The 26972-nt window shown below is 33.1% G+C and overlaps 2 protein-coding genes across 3 annotated transcripts in view; one reads left to right on the plus strand and one right to left on the minus strand.

The window, feature by feature from the left end:
• Positions 1-8145, plus strand: part of ARHGEF38 (Rho guanine nucleotide exchange factor 38) — a 152985-nt gene extending 144840 nt beyond the window's left edge. The window contains exon 14 of the mRNA XM_068542303.1: positions 7960-8145. Coding sequence (XP_068398404.1) covers positions 7960-8145 — 186 coding nt within the window. The remainder of the gene's footprint in view (positions 1-7959) is intronic.
• A 3016-nt stretch (positions 8146-11161) lies between these two features.
• Positions 11162-26972, minus strand: part of INTS12 (integrator complex subunit 12) — a 28327-nt gene continuing 12516 nt past the window's right edge. For both annotated transcript variants that reach the window (XM_068543262.1, XM_068543261.1), the window contains exons 3-7: positions 26482-26634; positions 24951-25138; positions 23311-23470; positions 18442-18588; positions 11162-15418 (exon numbers count right to left, since the gene is read on the minus strand). In XM_068543262.1, the coding sequence (XP_068399363.1) occupies positions 14834-15418; positions 18442-18588; positions 23311-23470; positions 24951-25138; positions 26482-26634 (1233 nt within the window). In that variant the 3' untranslated portion in view covers positions 11162-14833. The remainder of the gene's footprint in view (positions 15419-18441; positions 18589-23310; positions 23471-24950; positions 25139-26481; positions 26635-26972) is intronic.

Consider the following 26972-nt stretch of genomic DNA (forward strand, 5'->3'; position numbering starts at 1 on the left):
AATTAATAGTAAAGGTCTTTATTCTCTCCTCAGTCCTACTTTTCAGAGACAATATGCAGGTATATCTTTTCAGATATTGTACTTACATGAGTGAATTTATACTCAGATGAGTGGGAACATATACATGGTACATAATTTTTTTCAGTTAACAATATATCTTAGACAAAACAGTACCTAAATATCTACCTTCTTCCTTAAAAATTCTGCATAGTATTTCATTATCTGGATACATCATAATTTATGTAACTATTACCATAATAATAGACATTCAGAATATTTTGAGGTTTTTAAAATTTCAAACAATATTTCAGGCCAGATCCTTGTTCATCTATTTTTATACACTTATATATGAGTATATCTGTAGGGCAAGTTCCTGAAAATATTGGAGTGTCAAAGGATATATAAAGTCTTGATATACATTGCCATACTGCTCTTCAAAAATATTTTGTCTATTCAACTTCTTTCAACAATACATTGATTGCTGTCCAATTCATGACTGATACATTAAAAAATAGTTTTATTAAGTTCTTATTTACATACCATACAATTTATGCAATTTAAGTATACAATTCACTGACTTTTATTATATTAACAGGGTTTTGCAACCACTACCTGAATCCAACTTTAGAACATTTCCTTCACCCTAAAAGATCCTTTGAACCCATTTGCAGCTTCTCCTCTTTCTCACTTTTAGCCCCAAGAAATCTTTAATCACTTTTTTCCTCCATAGATTTGCCTTCTTTGTATTTTTTGTATTAATGGAGTCATACAATATGTGGTGTTCTACAGCCAACTTCCTTCACTTAGCATGTTTTTTGAGATTCATCCGTGTTGTAGTATGTATATGTATTTTGTTGCTTTTCATTGCCTAATGGTATTTTACTCTATGAATATAGCATATTTTGTTTATCCATTCACCAACTGATGGACATCTGGGGTAATTTCTATTATGAATAATGCTGCTATGAACATTTGTGTGCAAGTCTTTGTGTGAATTTCATTTTCTTGAGTAGATCCCTAGGAGTGGAATTGCTTATTGGTAAGATTAAGTTTTTAAAAAATTGCTAAGCTGTTTTTCAAAGTGACTGCCCCGTTGTATGTACCCAACAGCAATGTATGAGGACTGTGAATTGCAGTTTCTCCACATCCTTGCCTTAATGTCTGTCTTTTTTATCACAGCTATCTTAATGGAAGTGAAGTGGTGTCTCATTGTAGTTTTGATTTACATTTCCCTAATGACTAATGCTATTGAGTATCTTTCATGTTCTTATTGGCCATTCCTGCATCTTCTTTGGTGAAAGGTCTTTTCAAATATTTGCCCATTTAAAAAATTGGGTCATTTCCCTTCTTATTTTACAGTTTTAAGAATTCTTTATATACTCTGCATAGAGTTCTTTATCAGATATATAATTTGCAAGTACTTTCTCCCAGTCACTACTGATTCTAAACTCATTTATACATTACTATGTGTTTTTACTACTTTTCTGTCTTGAAGTTTCAAAAACCCTGTTTTTCTATTACTCATTCACTCTCTTAGTTTATTCAGAGTTTCTATAAGACAATATAATGTTAAAATACCAACTGATAGGGCTTCCCTGGTGGCGCAGTGGTTGAGAATCTGCCTGCCAATGCAGGGGACACGGGTTCGAGCCCTGGTCTGGGAAGATCCCACATGCCGCGGAGCAGCTGGGCCCGTGAGCCACAATTACTGAGCTTGCGCGTCTGGAGCCTGTGCTCCGCAACAAGAGAGGCCACGATAGTGAAAGGCCCACGCACCGCGATGAAGAGTGGCCCCCACTTGCCACAACCGGAGAAAGCCCTCGCACAGAAACAAAGACCCAACACAGCCATAAAAGTAATTAATTAATTAATTAATTAATTAATTTAAAAAACAACTCAAAAAAAAAATACCAACTGATAAATGAATTTTTATCAGTGAAATCTATATACTTGATTAAATGTCCTGGCTGACTTTTAATAACTTCTAGGTTACTAAGATAACTTTCTAAGTTATCTTAATAACCTAGGACAGACACTGGAGGACCAAATTTGTGAAGATGACCTAAAGCTGGCTTGATGTTGAGTTCTAGGTTTTACTTGGCTTTACAGGGACTTTTAGATTAAGCACCTCACTTAGGCTCTTTCAGCATGAACTGTGTAGTCTAAAACTGCATCTAGTGCCTACTAGCTGCTACTGCAGAGTAACTGTCTTTGAGTAAACCTATTAATATATATCATGAGAATTAGATCCATTAGAAGTTTCCATTACTGAGAGGGAAAAAAATGAGATAATTTTTTTGCTCAAAACAGAAAGTATATTAATGATATCTCTCCATAAAGTGCTATTTGTTTTCTTTCTCCTCTGAGTTGCGAACTAATTCAAAACAGACCCTGGTGTCAGGGATATAAATCTAAACATTACTACAAATATAGCTGGATTAGAAAATGCAGCTTGGACCTGCGGCCACATAGGATCCCCTATACCTTTCCTTTGAGTTGAAATAACCCAACCCAAATTGCAGGTCTCTTCTGATCAAATAATAATGGCATGATCTGAATTAGTTTTCTATGCTGCATAACAAATTGTCACAAACTAAGTAGCTTAAAACAACATAAATTTATTATCTCACCGTTTCCATGGTCAGAAGTACAGGCAACAGCTTAGCTGGGTGCTCTGCTTGGAATCTCAGAGAACTGAAATCTAGACGTTTGCTTGGCTGTGCCTCTTTCTGAAAATGAGGGTTGTCTTCCAAGCTCATGGTTGTTGGCAAAACTTAGTTCCTTGTTCCAGTAGGAACAAGGTCTCCATTTTCTTGCTGGCTATCAACCAAGGACCCCTTTCAACACCCAGAGGCTGTGCTCAGATCCTTGCCACGTGGCTGTCCCTATAGGCAGTCCACGACATGGCTGTTGGCTTGCTCAAGGCCAGCAGGAGAGCATCTCTCTGATTTCAAATCTCTCCCTTCAGAGGTGACTGGACTCTCTTTGAAAGGACTCACCTGATTATGTCAGGCCCACTCAGGATAGTGTTCATCTAACTCAAAGTCAACTTATTAGGGACCTTATTAGGCACCCCTGTAAGATCCCTTTACCTTTACCATGTAATGTAACCTAATCACAGGAGTGAAATCCCATCATATTCACAAAGGGGATTATACAGAACAAGTTCAGCAGGAGGTGGTAATCTTGGGGTCCATCTTAGAATTCTGCCTACCACAGTATGTAAGATGCCTTGTTTGGCAAGCAGGATGTTGGACTAATGTGATAATCTTTGGTACTTCTCGAAGAGGACCAAGTTTAATAATGGCTAAAACCAAGTTTTAGAGGGAAGTAATGGCTGAGAATCAGTGCTCTTTTCTTTTTTCACATAAATAATACTGAGAACATAATTTTTGACATCTAAAAAGTGGTTTTGCACTAATTCTAGATTCATTGTCCGGTCCCTCCTCTTTACATTTTTCAACTGCTTATGATGATAATGCTATATGTCTAGTATGTCATTATTTTTAAAGTGCTTCAAAAGTCAGCAGGCTGTAACATATTTAAGTAGTCATTAAATGATGCTTTAGAGAGCTATTTATTGACATGAAAAGATTTTAAAATATACTTTGAAGTGAAAAAGCAGGTTGCAAAAATTATGTGTACAATAATTACATGTTTATTACCACTTTAGGTAGGTAGGTAGATAGAAAGAAAAGAGGAAGAAGAAAAGGAAGAAAGGATAAAAGGAAAACAAGGTATTAATAAAAATTAGTAAATTTCTTTGTGTTTACCTTTATTTAAAATTGTTTTTTACAAAAATTACTTGTGTAATAACAATTCATAATTGTTAACTAAAGAACAAGAAAGCTTGCTCCTGATGGGTAAGAGAGAAGAATGAGCATTTTTCATGCAATATAACTATCTTGGCTTCCTGAGCTAATATGATATAATACTGTAAATGCTGGTTTTGTAGCTTTTTAGTTTTGGAAAGAAAGATTAAAATATATTATGATTTTTGTTGTTGCTAATTGGAGAACAGGGATGAAATCAATAAAATGAAATTCAGTGAAGATAGGTAATGTGGCTCACTAAGGGAGAATAATTAAATGCACAAATATAGAACAAGGAAATGCTGAACTGGCAATGGCACCACAAGGAAAGAGCTGGTGGTTATGAACAGTAGGTAATAAATTGGGTATGAGTCAATAATACAGTAATACAGAGTGTTATTTAAAAAAAGTAAATGCTGTGGAGAACTGGGTTGTAGTCATAAAATATTGTCCATAAAATGCGCCAGAGCTTTACAGATTGCAAAGAAGCAACTAATAAAATATATTTTCATAAATGCCAAGGGAAGAAAAAGGATTAGATGATTATGTCTTAAATTAACAAAACTTTAATGTGTCTGGACCAAAACATAATAACATTGAAAGTCCAACAGCCTAGAACAATTAAAATATTTTAAAAAAGAGAGAAAACCTTTAGCTTTTAAATCCATAACAGATTGAAAACTTCTAACCTGTAGTCTAACGTGATCGACTACCGTCTCTTTAAAAGCAGATTTACTTCCATTTTGAGTATCTATCTTAAGTGGAAGCACAAACATATATAAAAACCGAAAAATGCACATCCTAAGTTAATTTTGGACTATGATCATCTAAAGTATTGAAAGTATATATTATAATTTTGTACTTTAAGTTTACAATTTTATGAGAATCTATATTGAGTGTTTAAAATATAAGCTTTGCCATAATTTCATACCAAATAGATCTAGGTAGAAGATTTTATATTGCCCTTGAGAGTATATGTGCCAAATTGAAAGACCACCACAAATATTTAGGAATCATATATTAGCCGGTAATTTGACCTGCTAAAAAATCTATAGCTGCACTGATAAAGTATATACATTATGTATAAAAATTGCAAAAGGTGGCTAGCAACTGCTACTGTGGGCTCTTAAGATTATTTCAGAAGCTGTGTTATGATACATGATATTCCTGAAAGCTTTTGCAAACCAAATCCTCCACTCTGTTCTTGTGGATATACTCAATGTCTTCACTTTCTAAAGAACAAAACATATTAGAGATTCCAGTCCCTTTCCACAAGAATACACTCTGCACATCCTTGCTAGAACAAGAGTTTGGTTCCTAAAGTACTATGAGAAATGGACCAAGCACAGGATTTGGAGTTAGAAGATATGGTCCTAGCAGTACCAACTAGCTCTATGATTATGAGCTTGTTACTTCTTTAAGTCACAGCTCACAGGGTTGTTGAGGATAAAGCACATTTGACATGTAAACTGTTATGAGAGTTATAAAAGGTGGTCATTATTGCTACCACTCCATTGCTCAAGAATTTATGGCATCTCCCTTTTTGTTTTCTCTTTACTTTTTAAAATTACAAAATAACCCATGTCCACAAATCTGTCTTGTATGTATCTTGTATGACACAAGATGATCTCTTGAATGTTCTTGTATGATATCCAAGCCCTTCAGCCTTACTTTCAAATCAAATCAACATATATTTGAATTCCTACTGTATACCACTATGTGGTCAATGGAACAAAGTTGAAATGTGGTTCCTCTCTCTGAGGTGGAGCTCATGCTAGAGTTGATGAGATGATATATAAGTCAGGGGTATCAGAATACCATCAAAAGCTAAATAGTTCAAGATCTAAAGAATAGCTTACACTGTACCTATACAGGTGACCCTTGAACAACTCGGGGGTGAGGTGTGCTGACCCCCTGGGCAGCTGAAAATCTACAAAAAATGTTGACTCCCCCAAAACCTAACTACTAATAGCCTGCTGTTGACCAGAAGCCTTACTGATAATATAAATACTTGATTAACATATATATTGTATGTTTATGTATTATATATACATACAATAAAGTAAGCTAGAAAAAAAGATTATTAAGAAAATCATAAGGAAAAGGATACATTTACAGTACTGTACTGTATTTATCGATACTATAAGTTTATGTCATCTGTTTACAAAATGAATCATTTAATACCCACTTCAATATTGTATTATATGATACCAAACACTGTAGATGTTAAATGTATTGCTAACACTAGACATCAGAAATGAAAAAATAATATGAAAAAGCAATTCATATTTATTTACAGGTATAATGATTCATGCATTGAAAACAAAGCAGCAGCAATAGGATTGCTTTATGGTAGCCTAGTGTAATCAATATGATTGCTTCATGGTAGGCTAGTCTATACACTAATGACTGAATCATTATCAAATTTTTATGGCATACAGTATTATAGCCACATTCATAGTACAATATTGGAAACATTGTTTACTTTTAAAAAACCACTTACCTGTGATGATAGGCTGATACGCAGTCTCTCCAATTATGAGGAAGAGGCATACTGAACAGTAATATAATTCTTTGAAAGAAAAGTTATAAAACAGTAAGAAAACTAACACATTATTTTTTATGTTAAATATCACTCATCTTATGCCTATGCAAGTAAGGGTAGACTAGTATCTATATATATTTTATGCATTCATGACATACCTTTTCTTAATTTTTTCGATATTTCTAAACTATGTGGTTCGTCTGTGAGTTTTTTCAAATAGTTGCAAATCTCCCCAAATTTTTCCAATAATTTATTGAAAATAATCTGCTTATAAGTGGACCCACTCAGTTGGGTGTTGTCCAAGGGTCAACTGTAGTCCCCCCTCCACATTACCCAGTCTCTTTCCTGCTCAATGGAGTCACTTATTTCTCATAATTTCCTTTTTATATTGACCTTCAATTTTGAGAAAGTTAATCTGCTTGCCTTTCCCATATACTGTTTCCATGTATTCATCTCTGTACCTTTGAATAAGACATATCCACCCTTTTATCAATTTTGTCACCTATAAAAGGTTACTTCTTCCAAAACACAGCTCACAATTAGCTGATATATATATCACCTGCATTTGTAGGGTGTTTTTTGTTTTGTTTTGTTTTTTGTTTTTGCATGTGCCCCTTTTTATTGGCATTTGTTTTTCCTAGCTGGGTTATAAGTTCTCTGATAACATAATATCTGGTAATTAACAGATACTCAATAACTTCTAATTAAATGAATGAATAAATGTTGTTAGTTGATTGCTAAATTTTATACCATAATTAAACATTTTTATTAACAGTCTTATGATTTTAGTGGAGGAGGGACTAATCACTTATTTAGAGGCTTCTTATGCATCTAATAATTATGAAGTGCTCTTTTGAGGTTAAAGAAAAATTCTTTTGACTGAAATATATTTTATTAGTCTCTCTAGGTCACTCAAATAATTTAAAATTATAAATTTAATACATTGTCATTATAAAAGTTTATAAAATGAGTCAACAAATAAAAATGAAAATCACCTCTAATTCTACTACTCAAAGAAAACCATCTAACAATATTAGACACATATTGCACATCTGATTCTGTATCTTTTGGTGGGGGAGCCTGAGCATTTTATCATAAGCATTTTCCTGTGTTATTAGTCTCAGAAAACACTATTTTTATGACTACAAATTTCCTTAATGTAAGCATGTAGAATTTAATTTTTGCTGAACCTTTAGTGTTATTCCAACTTCCCTCCCACTTTTCACCTTATAAGTAAGTGGGTATTGCAGTAACATTATTATGCAATAATCTGTGCCAATGTTTCTATTTCATAGAAGAGACTCTTAGAGCTATTACTGAATCAAAAAGAGTTAACATTTAAAAAATCTAATAGAAAATGCCAAATTGGTTTCAAGAATGAACAGTTTAGACTCCTCCCAACAGAACAATAAGAATGGAAATTTCACTCTATTTTCATCTTGGGCCATACTTTAGCAAAATAAATCCAACAAAGGAGCTGGGGAGTGACTTTGAAAAAATAAGAAAACTTCAGCATTTCTTCTAAAAGCTTGGAAGTCTTTATTATGTTTGTCTAAATTTTTAGGCTCTGCTTCTAATAATGTCATTTGCTTTTGTGTCTAGATTTTCTATGCAGTTCATGCCTTTCAGGCACGGAGTGACCATGAACTCAGCCTTCAGGAATACCAAAGAGTTCATATACTTAGATTTTGTGACCTAAGTGGCAACAGAGAGTGGTGGTTAGCTGAAGTTCAAGGGCAGAAGGGCTATGTTCCAGCTAACTACCTTGGGAAGATGACTTATGCTTAAGAAAATAAGCCTTTGACTTTTATTTTCTGGCAAGTTGTTGATTGACTACCTCATAAAACCGACACATTACAAAATGTTGGCCTAGAAATCAAGAAACCTCCAAACTACATGAACTGATACCATACCAGGTTTTAAGACTGTACTTCCAAACAAGACTATTTCAAAATGTATTATGAAGAATACATGTTTAAAGAAATACTAAACAAACAAATAGCAAAACAAACAGTCAAAGCTCCAACTATCAACTACTTAAAAGTGATCTTCTGAAAGGGTAAATGTATTCTTTATCATCATGAAAGGTTGGATCTAAGGACAAGGTTTTTTCAATTTACTGTATTTTATTTTTCTGTATTATATATTTTGCCTTAAATGTTTTTGTTTTTCATATTCTCTCTTTTGCACACGCATGCACATGTATACATACAAACATATACCATATACATTACACGGTTTAAACACATATATGTGTACTATATGGTATAGATTATACACACATATGCATGAACCAGGGAGTGTACTAAAGAGACATAAGAATAGAAATTGATTACTTAATTAACAGTCAACTAGAAGTCTGATATGGACCCTCTACTTTTTTTTTGGCCACACAGCACACCACAGAGCATGTGGGATCTTAGCTCCCCGACCAGGGATCAAACCCACGCCCCTGCATTGGAAGCGTGGAGTCTTAACCACTGGACCACCAGGGAAGTCCCTGGACCCTCTCTTTAATGTAAGTTTTGAACTTAAAAAAAAACCAAAAAAAAACCTGAATAACATAACAGTGATACTTAACATTTACTGAATGCATACCACATGTCATTGTTATAAACACTTTATATGTGGTAACTTATTTGATACTCACAACATTATGAGGAAACTGTTGCCTAAAGAGGTGAAGTAATCTATTTAGCCCAAGTTACACTGCTAGTAGGTGGTAGGGCTGAAACTCAAACCCAGGTCTGGTTCTGCGGTCCATACCCCTAACCACTACATGGTATACATTTACTATGAGCAAAGAACATAGTGATAAAAATAATGAACATTGATGAGGACCATTTTCCTCTTAGGTCCATATTTAAGTATTGAGAAGTCTTTCAAAATCAAGGGCTATAGGAACTTCCATGATAACCCTAGAGAAAAGGAAGTACCTAGGTTTATTATTTTTTTTTGCTTAAACATTTTTGAAAGTATAATTGTTTAAAAACTATCCTATGTGATCACTAATGATACTTTGATGAGAAAATATTTTTGGATCACTCAATTATGTAGATGATGAACGGGGAATGTGTGTTCCACGTTCTGAGCTAAGATGTAAATATTTTTAGTTGCTGATTTGTACTTAGACAAGGTAGCCATTGAGGATAACATCTGCTGTAACACAATGTCCCGGAACACTGAGCTTTAATTTAGGAATAGCTCAGAACTGTCCCCTAAGATTTCAGGCATATTTTGTCCCAAGACATTTTATTGAACTAAAGATGCTTCTTTGAAACAGAAAAAAGATTAAATTTGACTTGGTGGTTTCCTTTAAGCACCAAAAATAAGGTGGATTTTCATTGTCCATATAAAATGTGTTAATACATTAAATTTTAAGATTAAAATTAAAATTACTTTCAAAGATTTGATCTCTATAATATATATCGTTACCTATATTACTGAGGAATACAAAAAACAAATGAAGAATGCTGCTTCTCAGAGAGCTGTTGACTTTAGCATAATATGACATGGACAACCACAGAAATTCATGATAAGGCTTTACATGACAAAAAAATTTGTATTTTATGATATTGTTTCTAAAATTCTTAATTTAAACTTGGATTTATAAAGTTCTACTTATAAGTTGTTTCTGCATAAAAATTTTTTTGATGAATAATTTGCACAATTTATTTTGCTTAGTGAGTAGTTGTATGCTACATCATTTAATTGATTTAGAAAATAGAAAAAAATGTAAATAGTGGATTTATATATTAATTTACGTTACCATGCTTATTGTTAAGTATTTTGAATATCACCCATGGAAAGGCCCCATATTGGAGCCAGCAAAAGGTCCAGTGGCTGTCTTCACTACAGAAGGAGGCATATTTCTTTTATTTTTAAAACTTTTTTTTATTGGGGTATAGTTGTTTTATACATAAAATATTTTTTTGAGTTGGGTACCAAAAGAAGACTCGATGTACAGGGACTTTTTGTCTTTTAACTTGTGCCAACTATGAATATACCCAGCAACCCGTGGAGAATTTTTATATAATTTAAATTAGCTGTGACCTAAAAACTCCCCCCACCACCCCCAAAATGAAGAATTATAAAAGTAACACATATCTGCTTTTCTGGCTGATATAAGTGACTAGATGTATATGAGAAGTTTTGTCTACCTGTGTGGTTCTAGGATTGACGCTTCCTGTCTGACCTTACAAGAAACCACACCACTAAAATCATAGCTGCAGTTAGTTGCTGAGCAAGAGTTGCAATGAAGCCACCTTCTGCAGCCCCCCACTATTGTGGAGAACATCCATTACTATAAAACAACATTGTTGCTATTTTAAAAATACAACCTATATTTCATATGCCATTTAGGCTTTTTTTCTTTTTAAACATTATACGATACATTTGTTTTCTAAGTATGTTATTTAAAATCAAGTAACTGTAATTTTGAGGTCAGGAATTATTTTGTTGGGTCTAAGGGAAATAAAATCCCAAGACAGTTATGATGTATATAAGCCTTCAAGAAGTTTAAAAAGATAAAACTGTTGGTGACACCATTACAATTTAGGCAAGGTATGCTAATATAATTATATATTCTTTCTTTATATCTTTAAAATTAAATGTTATTATATAGTATAGAATTCTCTGAAATAGGTATTTTTACCAAGAATGAAGGGGAAATTTTTGTGGCTAGTTTTCTTCACAAAACAAATAAACAGGAGTATATATACATTTTATTTAGTATTTATTTTTAAATACAGATGCCTTAAACTATACACATAATAAAGTTTAGAAATTATAAAAAATCCAGTAATACAAAGTTACCATGGGTGCTTAAGTCATGTGAAAAAGTCACAAGGCCACTATTTGAACATTCCTTATATTTTAGAAAAATATCTGGTCTTAGTATTTATTAGTATAAAAATTCTATGAAGGAGGAATTGTGCAGAAGAGATATAACGCACATTGTTAATCATATAAATGCAGCATTGCATGGAATACTTTTAAGTGCTGGTATATTCCATATCTTCCCTAAACTATAACTTGGACTTTTAGAGATGCTTGTCACTACTTGTGATGAATATTTAGATGATTTACAAAAATCAGTAAACATGGAATTAAAAACTCTTCACTTTTCCATAAACTTCTTGGACTTTTGTCAATTGCAAAAACCTCTTAAAGTTCTGTGAGTAAAGAGGAAATCTTCATATTCTAAGATGGCAAAACCACTTTATTTAAATCCTGTTTGTCATAACTATGGTTTCTTAAGGCACTCAGTGCACCGTTCAATACTGAATACATCTAGAAACCTCACGAAATTTAAGCTAAATTAGGCATATAAGTTTACATTATAGTTGATGAGGAATTAAATTTCATTGATTGGAAGGACACTAGACTTTATACTCTCTAGAGATATCCTACTATTTATAGAATGCTACTATTTTTAAAGTCTATTTTAAAAAATTTTTTAAATTATCTCCCTCTTCTTATATATACTAAATAGTATATATATAAAAAGGCAGTCATTAAATTCTCTGTGATCTACAAAATTATTCCAATATAAAAATCTTTACTCCAGGAATTCAAGCTGAGTCTCTGTAAGCCAGTTACTGCACACACAATATTACACTCTAGATACAGACAAAATTTGCTTTAATTTTTCAGGAAAATAAGTCATGTTAGTATATACCAGGACAAGATGTTCTTGTTCAAAAATGTAGGGAATGTATTCTTAATTAAATACAGATTATCTTACTTTAAAGAAATAATATTATGGTATGTAAATGTATGGCTTTCTCTACTTGCTTATATAATTTTTATATTTATTTTTATAATTATTGCACCAAATGTATTTCTATAAAATGATGTATTTCCTATATAACCTATGGTCATCACAGTTTATAATCTGTTACTAATAAACAGTACTACCACATCCTTGTTAAGAGTCAGAATCACCTAACCTTTGAATATTAGAGGTCTTTCATTTGATCTCATTCATTATCATCATACAGGAGGAAACCAAGATCACACAGCTAATACATGGAGGGACTGGGATTCAAAAACAGGTCTTCTGACTTTAAGCCAGTGTTCTTTTAGCGTTTTCTTTAAGTCACTAAAATATCTGATTAAATAATCTAATGGAAAGCACGATATACAAAACAGAAAAGTGATATTGACCAAATTTCTACTAAAATGGGATTTGAACTTACAATCCTAAAAGCTTGCTTTTTGGCTCAGCTATGTATCTGTCTATTCATTCACTGAGCCGAAAGCTGCAGTGGGAATACCACGGTGTGCAAAACAAACAAAATCCTTGCCCTCACACAATTTAAATTCGATGGGAAAAACAAACGATACGTAACAGAATAAAACAAGTGATAAATACTATTAATATAAAGCTGGCCACTTTCATCACATGCTCAGTTAAAAAAATCAAGGTCTAAGAGCTACTTGAGGATAAACTCTAATACCAAATATACCTCTATAAAATACCAAACTGAGTGAGTTATACATTACTAGATGTATGCATCCTACACATTATGTGAAGATTCTAAATATATATTTATACACATATATAATCTATACAAAGAGCCATGCTCAATAAAAGTTAAATTACTTCCTAAACAAGTTCTCTGAAGTCCTCTCTGAAATACTATAGAAAGTAAAATAACTGCTTCTCTTTTCAACTCTATTCAGCAGATGTTTTGACTATGATGGGATAAAATTTTCCATTTCAGGTGCCAATGTGCAACTGTCTGCATTATTGCTTTAATTTCTTGTAGGTACTGAGGTTATATTAACTGTTATAGTTGTTGAGCTGAACTTGTGTCACACTGTCATTTTATCCAGTTTAGTCCAAACTGGCCCTGAACTATAAGCAAATAATGATGAATATACATATTTTTTTTTGGTCTTTTGACGCTAAAGGGGACTTGGAGTCGATGCCAAATTGATATTTATTCAACAGAAATCTGAGTTTCTCAAAACAAAAACATCTGCAGGCAGATTTTAAACATGTAAATAGATGTTTACTCCACTTTGTAAGCAATAGATTATTTCAATTTTGAATTGTAATTTACCATGAATAATTTAGTGCCATTATTTAACAAAGCAGTTTAAAATATCTTTCCTTAAAAAAGACCAACCTTACTTTAAAAAGCTTTAACTTCGCAGAAATCATTTATCAATATATTTTAGAATAATAACATGAGAAAAATATAGGAATTAAGGGAATGGGTTTGAGTTTAGAGGTTTATAGTGAAGTGTTAGTAGCATACATCAAAGCTCAAAGAACAAGGCTGCTCAGTCTAGTGCATGTAGGAATTTGCTGGACTTCTAGTTTCTGGATGAAATGAGGTATTCATGAAGTATAAAATGTATAAAAATGGCTGCTACATTTTGCTATTTCTCTGATCCAGAAAGCCTCATGTCTTCTGTCAGAGTATGTATGTAAAACAACAGCAGGATAATTTGCTAGCTTGCAAAAAGTCAACAACTCAGACCCTTCATACTTTCTGACTTAATGTACACACACACACTTCAAAAGAATCTCAAGAATTAATCAAAAAAAATTAATCAATTAATAAAACTTCTTTTATACAAAGTTAACTAAAATTAGGTAAATTGCTGTAATATTTTGGGCAGTAAAAATAAAATTGCCTTTTTTTTCATGGTATAGGAAGATGCTATCAGTACGTAAACAAATCAGAAATTATCCATCCACAAAGACTCTTGGAATGGGTATTTTCCTCAAGAATTCTCAGGAAATGTGTGTAACCAGGAAAAATCAAAAGTCAACATTTATTAAGCATATACTATGTGCATATGTTACACTGGCAATGTGAGGAAACTGGGAAATGTGAGAAAACTATTGCACTGAAAGGGCATGGGGGTTCACAATCTATTGGAAGAGATAAATCCCTAAATAACTGATATGAGGTGACAAAAAGGTAAAAACATAATACAGGGATATGAGAAATCAATTATGAAAAATTAATTTTGAAAAGGGGGAGATGAAATATTTGGGGGGAGAGGGAGAATCAACTGATATGAGGCTGGGACTGCCAATGAATATCCAGACTATGGCAGGGCGGGGAGTAGAAAACTTTATTATTGGGTCATCCCTGGCTCTTTGTAAGGCATCTTATTCAGCAGGATCAATTATTGGGACTTTGCCAGAAGATGAATTTTTTTAAAAAATTCACATATGCTATCAGTCTTCTGGGATTCCAGAAGTTTTCATCAAGAATTAGTCATTCTAATCATTGTTTTCACATACTATGAAAACTGTCAAAATAAAAATGCTAAACAGATTTAAAATAAACATTTCCAAGTTTCATTAACTACTATTTAGCATTTTAAGGTAAGAAATAATAGAAATTTCATTATGAAGATTTTTATTAAATTATAGTATACTACAGTTTATGTCTTAATAATAAGATTTTAATCTTTAGGGTAATATGATATAAAAACCTACTTGGCCACATTACTTCTTGAGTTTCTTTTGGGCAGCCTTCTTCTTGACCATCTGTAATCGCTTCATGGCATTGAGCTGTGATTCTTGTGAAGTTGGACCTTTAAGGGATGTTGAGGGAGAGCTGCTTGATTCTGAAGTGGTTTTGTTAGTGGTACTTCCACTAGGCCCTGATGTCCCACTATTTCCATTCCCACTTAGTTGGCTGCTGCTTCCTGGAACCAAACTACTTGGACTGGGAAGACCTACTTTGCTAACATTGTCACAACTAACTGAGCGACTAAGGCCAGTTTTGCCCAAAGTTAGAGGTGGAGGTGGCTTCAATGGTACAGTGGGTGAAGTGCTGTTACTGGAACCTATTTTGGAGGCTATTCCACCTTTGGATGATGTTGCCAGGCCAGTCAAACCCACGGGCTTCTGGTTAGCTGATGAGGTAGCAGGTTTCCCGCTATTGTTTTGGGTTGTTGAACTCAATTTTGCTGTTGATGGACCAGCGGAAGAAGTTTTGGCTGCAAAAGCTGCCCATCCAGTTAGGCCACTAGTTGCTGAAGAGGAAACACTGGTACTAGAAGAATTTCCTGAAACAACCGTGGATGCCTAAAAAACATAATATAAATATTAGAGCCAAGTGTAATTAACACCTAATATAATATTCTTAAATATATAACAAGTTTATTGGTTAAGACTTTTTATACAAAAATAATGATCTGGGAAATTTAAAGCACAGCACCAAAATTAAGTTCTGCTAAACTGATCTGAAAAAACACATACAACAAAACCTATCCATAGCTAATGGGTGCTACCATTTATAAAGCAGAAATTATGGGATGTCATATTCTTCTACTAATCACTGCAGAAAAAAAATATATGGAATTCCTTTTTGAGGACTGCTCCTAGATTCGGTTACAAGCCATATCAGAAAATCAGATTTAATGCTTTAACTTGTTTTTCACCCAAAAAGGTTACTATTTAGCTCAGTAAAACATCTAATTCTTTAGGCTTTGCTCCAAATGACTTGTGGATCATTTCAAAAACAGAATCCACTCTTAATGGACAAAAATGCTCACACCCAGGATATGTAGGAGATGTCTGAGATGAAGATTCACTCAATAAATACTGAGTGAATACATAAAATTTTGAACCTATTTTTTAAAAATTCCCCCCAAATTTTGAGCAAATAGCTACTGCATTGCAAAATATATGCAGATACACCATGTTAACTACTTGGAATTGTACAACTCTAAAGGTCTAAATATACTAAGAAGGTCTCATGACTTTATTTTCACAATTTGTCCATGTTTCCACTGAAACTATCACAAAGAGATCCCTTCTTCTGTATAAGATTTTTAATCAACTGCCTCATAAGCTGCATAGTGACATTTTGGGTATGCCTGACTCACTCCCAGATGTATTTCTTAAAGGTATAACACTTCAATTTCTCTAATTAACTTCCTTGGCCAGTCAAAAGCTAACAGTTATACCAATGTCGCTACGTAAATATTGTTCTTATTCATATAAGAACAATTTTTTTCACCTAACGTTTAGGGGAAAATGCACTTTGTTCAAATTAATTATGGATTGAATTTCTCACTGGCACTTTTTCTACCTTCATATTCTTGAGATTCACAAAAGTGTTAAATACGTAAAAGATAAAGTCTTACAAATAGTATCTTACTTTAAAATATGGTGGTTATCATGCTTAAAATATACCCAGTTATATTTTAGAACTGAACTCTGAACGAGGTGGTAAAAACGTTTTTAGTTCTTACAAAGTAGCCATCAATATTGTCTGCATTAAACATTTTAAACCAATGTGAAAAATAATGTAAATAGAGTGCTCTGAGGTCTTTATCAGAGGAGGGTCCAGATTATTGTTCACGTACTCCGAAAAACGATAGGAGTTTTTACAGTAACATCATACAATGACTATCTCATAAGGTTATGCAAAGAAGATAAACTTTACATAAATTACAAGTTCGTAGAGATATGCATACAGGTAATGAAAAAAAGTTAGTCAAGGAAGCAAAAGGACACAGGTGTAGCAAACTTAATTTTCAGTTATGAAAGATCTAATTTTTTCTTTTCTTTCTATTAAACATAAAACTGCCTGCTACATGGCTAAATGATCTGTCAACAAACTTCACAAAAGAAAACCCATCTGAAGTAATCAAAAAGACTAACACGAAGTACAAAGCAAGTTCTGTGTGTATGGCATTTTATTTTAATGGTTTGCTGTTACTGGTATTGCTTTTCAACTGAATGACAGATGGCTTATAATACTATCAGGATGCACAAAAGTAAAATAACACAAACAACAGAGACCAAGTAATTTCTTACTATTCCAGTGCAGAAAATAAATTTCACAACTGTTCTCAACTAAAAATATTTTCTTGCCTATTATCCTAGTTAGAAAGATATTTTTAAATTGCTTTTTATATATAAATGGGAACAATTTTTTTCATAGTAAAAATTTATTGTATTTTATCATAAAAACATCAAAACCTCTTAATCAGAACACACATGACAGCCAAGGCCTTAATTTATTTGCTGTAAAATAATTTCATATTGGTTTCCGAAAAATAAACTTTAGTAGTAACAGGTTAGTATAAAAATCTACCTAAAAGTGATTTAAGTATAGAATATAGAAACTCTAATTACTTTCAATAAGTTATTCTTACTTCTATTCTAGCTCACCAAGTTTCTATGTGACAAATCAATAATGGATATCCCTTGGATATCAGCTCTTCCCTGGTAAATTAAATTAAAAATGATCTGCAAATAAAATTATCAGTATCCTTCTCAGAGTATTTTATACTCATATTCTTTATAATCAAACCAATGTTCTTGATCTTTGCTACTTACAGCCACTTGGACAAGGTAATAGCTTTAGAATTTTCTGGGGTTAACCTTTGAGAATTTGGGGCTAACATTTTTTTCTTCCATCTTTAAAATTCCATCTTCTGCTTAAAATTGGAATGTGAAACTCAATAAAAGCATTCTTTTTGTTATAAAATTAGATTAGAAAAATATTTTATTCCATGATATCAAAATGCCAGAACATTAATAATAATGTAGCATGATGTCAAGGATGAAAACCTAGGAATGAGAAAGGTGATACTCTCACTAGATAATCTGGCTCCTTAGTATAAGAGAGGGCCAATTCATGGGGAAAATTCATGATAATAATAGAAAAAAATAAGACAAAGAAGAAAACTTCAATAGCCAATAAGCAGGAAGAAAAAAGCTATGCGGCCAATCAGCACAAGTAATGTGAGAAGCAAAACTACTGCTACTGAGGACAAAGGTATTTAGAATTTAAACCAAATTCCCAATTGGAGAGAAGTGGCTGACTACACAGGAATGGTAAAGAATGTTATCTTGGAATGCTCACAAATAGTTCCTAATCACCATAAAAAGAGAAATAGCAGAGTTCAAGATTAAATAATTACATAAATATTCTCTTTCTACTTAATGTTAATAGTAATGTAGTCTTAATGTAGTCGTAATTTCCAACATATGGCCATTTAGTATACAAAGTTTCTCATTATTTTTTTTTCCAAGTAACTATTAAGTCAACTAAATTTAAATCCAATCTTAGATAAAAATGGAATGTACTATACCTTGACTTCCGATCTCTTAAATGCTAGAAAAGTTAACTCTTGCTTGAGTTTAGTTTCTGGTTTCTTAACCAATGGATCTTTAACAGCTGGAGCTACAGAAACAACTGTAGGGGCTGGTTTCTGTGGTGGTTTCTGAGTTTTTTGAGCCTGCAAAAATCAGTGTTAAGATTAAATTAGCTACAAAATCTTAGTTAAATGCACAAAAGGACAATAAAAATCTATCACAGGACTCCTCATTGAATTGATATACAGATGAACATTAAAAAAATACTGTGATGACACTGAAAATATAGATTCTTGGACAAATTGTTTTTATCATCATCATATTAATTAATGGTTTCATAGATTTTATTAGTTTCTAAACAGTAAATATGAAACTTTAAAATTATGCAGATTAGGGTTAATTAAATGTCATTTTAACAAAACCAAATTGATAAAAAGAAAAAGAAAAAAAAATCATATAAGCATTTTCAGTTTTATTTTGACCAAAAATTGACTTTTTCCTTTATTTTATATTAGGTACTTTACTAAATTCTCTTGTGAACTCTAATCATTTTTCAGTTTGTTCTTTAGTGTTCTCCAGCTAGATAATATTAAATATATAAACAGTAAAGGGCAGTGTTTGAGAGGACAGTCTTTGGAGTCAAACAGAACTAGAATTAAAACCCAGCTCAACTACTTCCCTAGCTATGTTACCTCAAGTAAAATATGTAAATCTCTAAAAGTTTCATTTTCATTTGCAAAATGGGGATAATATCTTGTTTCAAAGGTGGGTTATGAGAATGAATTGTGATTACGTAAGCCTTTACATAGTGTCTGGCACATGTTAAGTGCAGACAATAATAGTTACTATTTAGTCATCATCATTATTTACAAAAGGTAAGAAAACCGAATCTGAAAGAACCCATCTCTACTGGATGGGTAAAGATGCTCCCTGCCATTCCACTGTCCTTGACAATCCTAATAAGGCCATGCAAGACAATACCAGAAAATTTATTAATAATGTGTTCCCATTTCTGGAAATTTGAATGCAGCTGTTTTATCTTTGTTTAGACTTTCTTGTGCTATGGTTTGCCATACAATATAATTTTCAGCCTTAAGTCTCAATTCATCCCATTTTTTATATTACATACTTTCCACATGAAAGTACACCTAATTTCAGACATCACTTATAAAGCAACACTCAGATCAAGAATATTATTAAGGATGCTGGAAGATATCTATGATAAAAATATCTCTTATGACCAAGAAAGATTATCTTACCCTCTACTGCAAACCACGTTATGAAAATGTAGCCTTCAGAGTAAATCAGAAATACATGGTTCCATACCCATGGCTTTCAATCTTATACTTCCCTCTAAGCACATCAGTAGATGTGGTTAGACTCTGAAGACCCACCTAACTTGTATGCTTCAGCAGATGAAGATTCATTACCGTGAAGCCCAGAAAGAACCTCTGCCTAGGAGATCATATTTGGATCTTTTTCTGCTTCCTCTATTTCACCTAGCCATCTTAGAAGCTGAGTAAGAAATACCCAAAACCCTTTGTCCTTCGCTGGTAGTACTAGTTTAGGGAACTAGGATATTATCACTGACTCAGTGTTGCTCAACAAAGGCACTATAATTTTTCATTGGGTGACTGACTCACATAGTGCAGAATATATGACATTCACCACTCAAGGCAATAGTTGCCAGTATGGCAGCAATCAAAAATACCATGTATTTCTATTACTGCTGAGTAGGAGTGTGTTACCACCTTAGATTGAGAACCCCTGCAGTAAGTCATGAGTCTCTCACCTAGTGCTGGGGCAAAACCCATTACCTGGTAGACAGAAAATTACAAAACAAAAGAATAATCTTGGACCCTGCCACCCACCATTCTTAACTCTGTCTTCCCATCTTCCTATAATAATGTGTACTGCAGAACCTGCCCTAGTTAAGAAATTAGTGCAAGGAGAAAGGGGATATAAGATGTTATTTATGGTATCTTTGAGATATCTTGGACCAATAACCAATGCACATATGAGAACCTCACTGAAAGCAATTATAGTAAGAATGACTGGATTTAGCATCCCCACCATTTCCAAATTCCTTTCTCTCACTAAACATTGTGTTTACCGGATCCTGATCTTCAGGCTCACTTCAGATCATGCCTTTTGGTATTTCTCCAGGTCCACTCTTGGTGTATCTAATCATGTTCTGACATTAGTCATGGCCCCTTATTCAGCACTTGACTCTTGGGCATACAGACTGAACTTACTGACTGCTGATTTCTGGTGCGAATCTATATTTCCTCCATTTATGTATCTTAAAATGAGAACAACAGAATGTGGGATGTGTCCAGTCCTGAGCTTTGCTCTGGTGCTTTGCCAGTGAATGAGACTAGGTCTTAATGACAAATTAATTAGACATTTAATTTGCAAAGTTGATAAAGAATAAAAGGTATGCCAGATGAGGAGAAGCTGAGAAGCAGGACATATGGGAACACGAAAAGTTCACCACATACTCAGGGAATGAACCATTTGGTCTGGCATGGCCACAGTATGTGGGTGTATATGATGAAGTGGTGTGAGAGAAGGATACAAAGGTAGAGTTGGGTCAAAGAGAGAAGGTCCATACATCCACCCTAACAATGAAAACTTCATTATATAGGTAATTGAGAGCCACTGGGCACACTTAAACAGATAAAGTTAGATAATTACTTTAGAAGAATATTTTAACTGCAGTGTGTAAAGTGGACTGAAGGAGCTAAAGCAGTAGACAAGAAATGAGGGGTTTGTGGGACAGGGTAACAAAAGTGAAATGAACAGATTTGCGAAATACATAAGAGGTAGAATTAACAAGTTTGGTAAACAAAGGGATGTGGAATTAAGAGAGGCATCAAGGATAATGTTTTCTAGTTCGGGCAACTGAGGAAAAACTGAGTGGAGAAGAAAACAATTTTAATTTTAAAAATATTGAACTTAAAGTAACTGTAGGATATCTGGTCAGCTGCCAAAATTCATTCCAGGAAGAGGGTTAGAACTATAAATATAGACCTAGTGTAAACTAAGTCACAAAATGTAAGGGAGTAAAAACTTAGGAGAGAACGGTACTTACTTTATTAAGAGACTTACAATAAAATAATAATAAACTTTGAAGCTATACTAAAGAAAGATTACTGTCACAAATTATTTATTTTGACTACTAATTCTTAGTGACTACTTGTGTCAAGGCACTGGAATGCACTGTTGTGCTCACCTATAATTACTTTGGTTGAGGTCCTGGGGGGCTAGTTTAAGTAATAAACTAAATAAAAATCAGACTGAGCAGAAAACAATTGTACCATGTCAAAGAAATTTCCCATTACAAACAAAAAGTATAAATACTACTGAAATGTCACTACTTTTCATAGGAGTAAAAACATAATCTATTTCTGATTTGAGTGATTAAAAAGTAAAGTAGGTACCTTGATTTTTTTTTTTTTACTTTTAACTAAGTACTTCTAATTTTAAAAAGATATATTTGGTCAGAAAAATTTATGTAGAAACTCACTTGGTTAACAATATGAGAACTCTTCTATCAAGAGTCCCTAATCTTCTGGAGAAAACTACAATTCGAAATGATACATGCACCCACTATGTTCACAGCAGCACTATTTACAACAGCCAAGACATGGAAGCAACCTAAATGTCTACTGACAGATGAATGGATAAAGAAGATGTGGTATATTTATACAATGGAATATTACTCAGCCATAAAAAGAATGAAATAATGCCATTTGTGGCAACATGGATGGACCTAGAGATTATCATACTAAGTGAAAGAAAAAGACAAATACCATATGATATCATATGTGGAATCTAAAATGTGACACAAATGAACTTATTTATGAAACAGAAACAGACTCACAGAGAACAGACTTGTGGTTACCAAGGAGGTGGGAGAGGTGGGGGAGGGATGGATTGGAAGTTTGGAATTAGCATATAGAAACTGTTATATATAGAATGAGTAAACAACAAGGTCCTACTGTATAGCACAGGGATGTTCAATATCCTGAATCACTTTGTTGTACACCAGAAACTAACACAACATTGTAAATCAACTATACTTCAATAAAATATAATATTAAAAAAAAAAAAACAAAAAAAGAGTCCCTAATCTAAGGCAGGGGAGGGCGGATGGGGGGAGCAAACAAGTCACTGAAGTAAATAACAACTTGATTTCTTTAAAAGGAAAATGATAACATTCATCCATCTACTATTTAAATGAGTAAAAGTTAGAAAACTATCCAATATAACAAATGAAAACATGTTTCAGTATGAAATTAAAGGCAGTTATGTTTGTGAGCAGTAAACTGAGAAAGTACTGGGGAACATAGGATAAATGGTCACTTGAAGACAATGAGAAGGAAAGACTGAGGAACAGAGAGAGAAACACAGGAGGAGAGACAGAGGTGCACATACAAATACTGCCTCTGTACACAGTTTGTGGTTTACACTCACTCAGGAATAGATATTTCCAATATTTCCCTACCAGACTCAGCAGAGTCTGGGGCTTTGTATCTCACCACTTCCCACAGTGCTTTGTAGTATTTCTAAATGTTTATAAATACACTGACATACCAGTAAGGAATATTTATATTTTGTGGGTCTCCAATTCTGTTTGTTTATAATAGAACAAGTTAAAAGCTGAGCAGAGAAAAATGCATATACATGGTCTGGTCCATTTAGGCATAGACACAAAAATCACACATATACATAAACGTTTAAATCATCAGCTTATATGATTTTTTTTCAATAACATAAATGTTCAAATTTTTATCTTAAAAAGCACATATCAACAAAAAAATTGACAGAAATTGTTTAAAATAGAGAAAAATGATTCCTACCATTCTTTTCATCTGTCTGGTACATCGGGCACAATACCACACAAGGCGAGGGTCATTCACTTCTTTGTCTGTCACCTGCGGCTTATGGCAATCTTGGTGGTAGAGATTATGGCATTCCTGACATTCTACTAATTGATTACCAGATGCCACTGTCATTTGCCTAAGAAAATATACCATTAAATATTACACTTATTTGAATGCAACAATTTAAAGCCATTTTAGGCTTGTTCTGGTAAAGTGTGATATATTAAAGAGGGTAAAAACCCCAGAAAAGCCAAAGAGCAAAATAACGAATCCCAACATTGTAGCCTGCATAAACAATTCATTTCTTTTAAAGGTTATGCTCAGCCATTAAGAAATGTATAAGGTGACTTAAAGACTAAATTTGGCTATATTCTCCTTGTCATTTCTCATTGCAATTTTTTTCTTTCTCCCAGAAGGTACATAGTAGACTTTGGCTAGTCCTCCAACAGTCTCATAACATCTTCTTTGTACTTCTATTAAATTCCTTTATATTTGCTGCCTACATATTCTATCTTCTTCATTAATATATGAGTTGCCTAAAGTTAGAAACTGGACCTAATTAACTATAGGGCCTAGCACATTACTGAGCAGACACAGGGTGTTCAATAAATAAATGTCTTAATCAACTAAATAGAATGCAGTAATATGTGTATCAAAAAAGTGTAAATTCCAACAGCAACAGCCTTAGACTATCATAACAAGTCTCCTTATGGAGGGTTCCAATTACTAGTTCTTTCCCCCTTATTACTTTACCATTTACTTCTTTATATAAAAATGAGAACTCTTATAGTAGATAAAAGTTGAAATAAACAAATATATGTTAAAACAATGAAGCTCTAACAAAATGATCCTATTCAGAAGTACATTAACTGATTCTCTATAAGGTTCACAAAAGTTTATAGGTATGTACTCAGTCCCAATGCACCAGAATTTAACATTTTCATGAAGAAAACAGCAACAAAGGTGGTAATTTTTTCTGTTGTGCTAGGCAATGAAAGTCATTAACAATTAAAGACATAGCTCCTGGCATCAAGGAGTTTAAAATCTAATTATTCTGATTTTTAAGATGCATCTTCTACTAAGCAGAATTATCTATGTTTTTATAATTATGTATCCATGTTTCAAAACAACACTCAGAATAACCTACATGATCCATTAATTTCATTTCCATTATCCTTAGGAAAAGATTTAATGGTATTTTAGAAAATGATATATAACCATTTACTTTATAAATACTATCAACACTTCAGGAAAAAAAAAGCAACACAGTCGTCTTAAAAAGAAAGATGAAAATAATTAAGTCTGCTGAACAGACTCTTTCGCACTAAAAAATAAAGCAATAATTGCTTTCCCTCTAGAAGCCAAGAACGCAGAAAATATTACTACAACATAACTGATTAAACATGCCTGTCAAGAACATAAAATTTTGACAATTTTTAAGACACTAAATTGCCATATGGAAGGTTTATCTACTTATCAATCTACTTATCTCCTACCCACCTCCAAATTATAAAAACAAAATTAAAAAACACCCAACAATTGGTCTTTTTTTTTTTTTTTTAAGTTGTTTGCTCTTTACAAAGAAACAAAAGAATCTGTGGCAAGGTACAACTCACCTACAAACAACACAGGCCAATCCCATCTCCATGGCAAAATCATCAGCACTGGTCTCCTCAAAGCTGGAAAGGTCAGCCATAGCTAAATCCTTGCTGGTTTGGACAGTAATGGGAGAGGACCGTGTCTCTGGTTTCTCCAATCTAGGTTTCTTTGGAATATCAACTCCTTCAGTGATGTCTGATTTCATCTATAAAAAGCACCCAATCAGAAAGTAACACGTTAGAATAAACTTTAAATCACTGAGAGATGTGATAGTCACATCTATCACAAGATAAGATAGACAGTGTGCAATGACCAAGTCCACTCAACAGATATTTTCACATAGTTAGGGAGAGATGTACACACTAAAGACCTGGAGAACATTTATAATAATTCATAATCAGTATGTTAAAAGAATCCAACAAGGTAGAAATAAATAAATCAGAACAGTTTAGCATGCATCTGTATTTCTCTTTGTACTCTTTTATCCATTAAAGAATCCTGGAAGTTCAGTGGATTTACTTCCACTGCCCTCCCAACCCCCCATTGGATGCTTTGAATTGAGAAGCCATAGTACTACTAAGGCTATTTTTAAGGCTATTTTAAAATTTTAAATAATGAAGTAGTGATAGTTTATATTGAAAAGAAGTAAATAATGAACTTCTACCAGTCGTTCAGGCTTAACACATTGCCATATTTGCTTCAAAGCAAATTCTGGTCCCTCTCTGAAACTCCACCGTAATAGAGGAAAAGGAGAAATAAGCTAATTGCTCATCAGCAGGGGAATGGATAAACTGGTTTATTTATAGAATGAATATTCCACATGTTAGCTGAAAGAAATGTTCAAATCTACATGTATCAATATAGGTAAATTTCAAAAGCACATTGCTGAGTGGAAAAAGTTGCTAAAAGATATATATGAGATATATATATGGAAAACAGACATATTTTCTAAATATTGGCTATTCATAAACTAAATTATACTGTTTTCTGTGCTTTTAAATTTATATAAAACAATGCAATATAGTTTATGAACAGCCAATATTTAGAAAAAAGTATGAAAACACCCCACCTTAAGGGAAGGGGTTACTAAAGTTTTTTTAAATGTATTTATTACTAAGTGCTAAAATCCTAATAATTAACTATGTGCAGAAATCATTCAAAATAGACAATCCAAGAGTTATCTGTAACCCTGTTAAGGTACACACCATTCTGTAACAAATTTCATGTTTAGTCATTTACATGTTTATTCTTTCCTCGCCATCTTTTCTTTTCAACAACAGTTCCATCTAGAATACTTGAGTTATACATGAAATTAGTACATCTAGAGCTCAAATATTTATTGACAATGACATCAGTAAATGGTTTTAAAATGTTTCTAAATTTTAATTTTTCAGAAAACCAACACCCATAATTATCAAAATATATTTACTGAGTGGTTATTATGTACTTTTACCCACTATTATATACAAAAAGTAAGCACAAAACGTTTTTTCGCCTATAAACTGATTGATTCATTGACTGATTGACTAGAGTAAAACAAAATCTTACTTTATCAGCAGGTCTCTTTTCACCTTCCTTCTTTACCTTTTCAGTTGTTAGGACCTTGCCATTATTATTGCCAGAAGGAAGACTGGATGATGCTTTGGGCTCTTGCTTAATGGAAACAGTTTTTGTGCTTGAAATTTTGGGTGGCTCCACATCCTATAGGTGAAATTAAAAAGATACCCATAATTAAATATTCAGACTATCTAATATACTGTTAAAAAAAAAACAGATCATAAATCTAAACAACTATCAGTTAAAAATTAAGACATCATGTTGTGACCAATGTGTTGCCTTCTTCTTTAAACAACTTTATTGAGGAATAACTGATATACAAACTGCACCTATTTAAAGGGTAAAATTGGATAAGTTTCGCTCTATGGTTTCACGGCTGTGAAACCGTCACGACAATCAATATAAGGAACATATCCATCATCTCGCAAAGTGTCCTTGTTGCCCTTTGTAATCACTCTTAGAGGTAGACATCCTAGAAAAAC

Source organism: Eschrichtius robustus, chromosome 4 (genome assembly GCF_028021215.1).
Source record: "Eschrichtius robustus isolate mEscRob2 chromosome 4, mEscRob2.pri, whole genome shotgun sequence".
NCBI lineage: Eukaryota > Metazoa > Chordata > Mammalia > Artiodactyla > Eschrichtiidae > Eschrichtius > Eschrichtius robustus.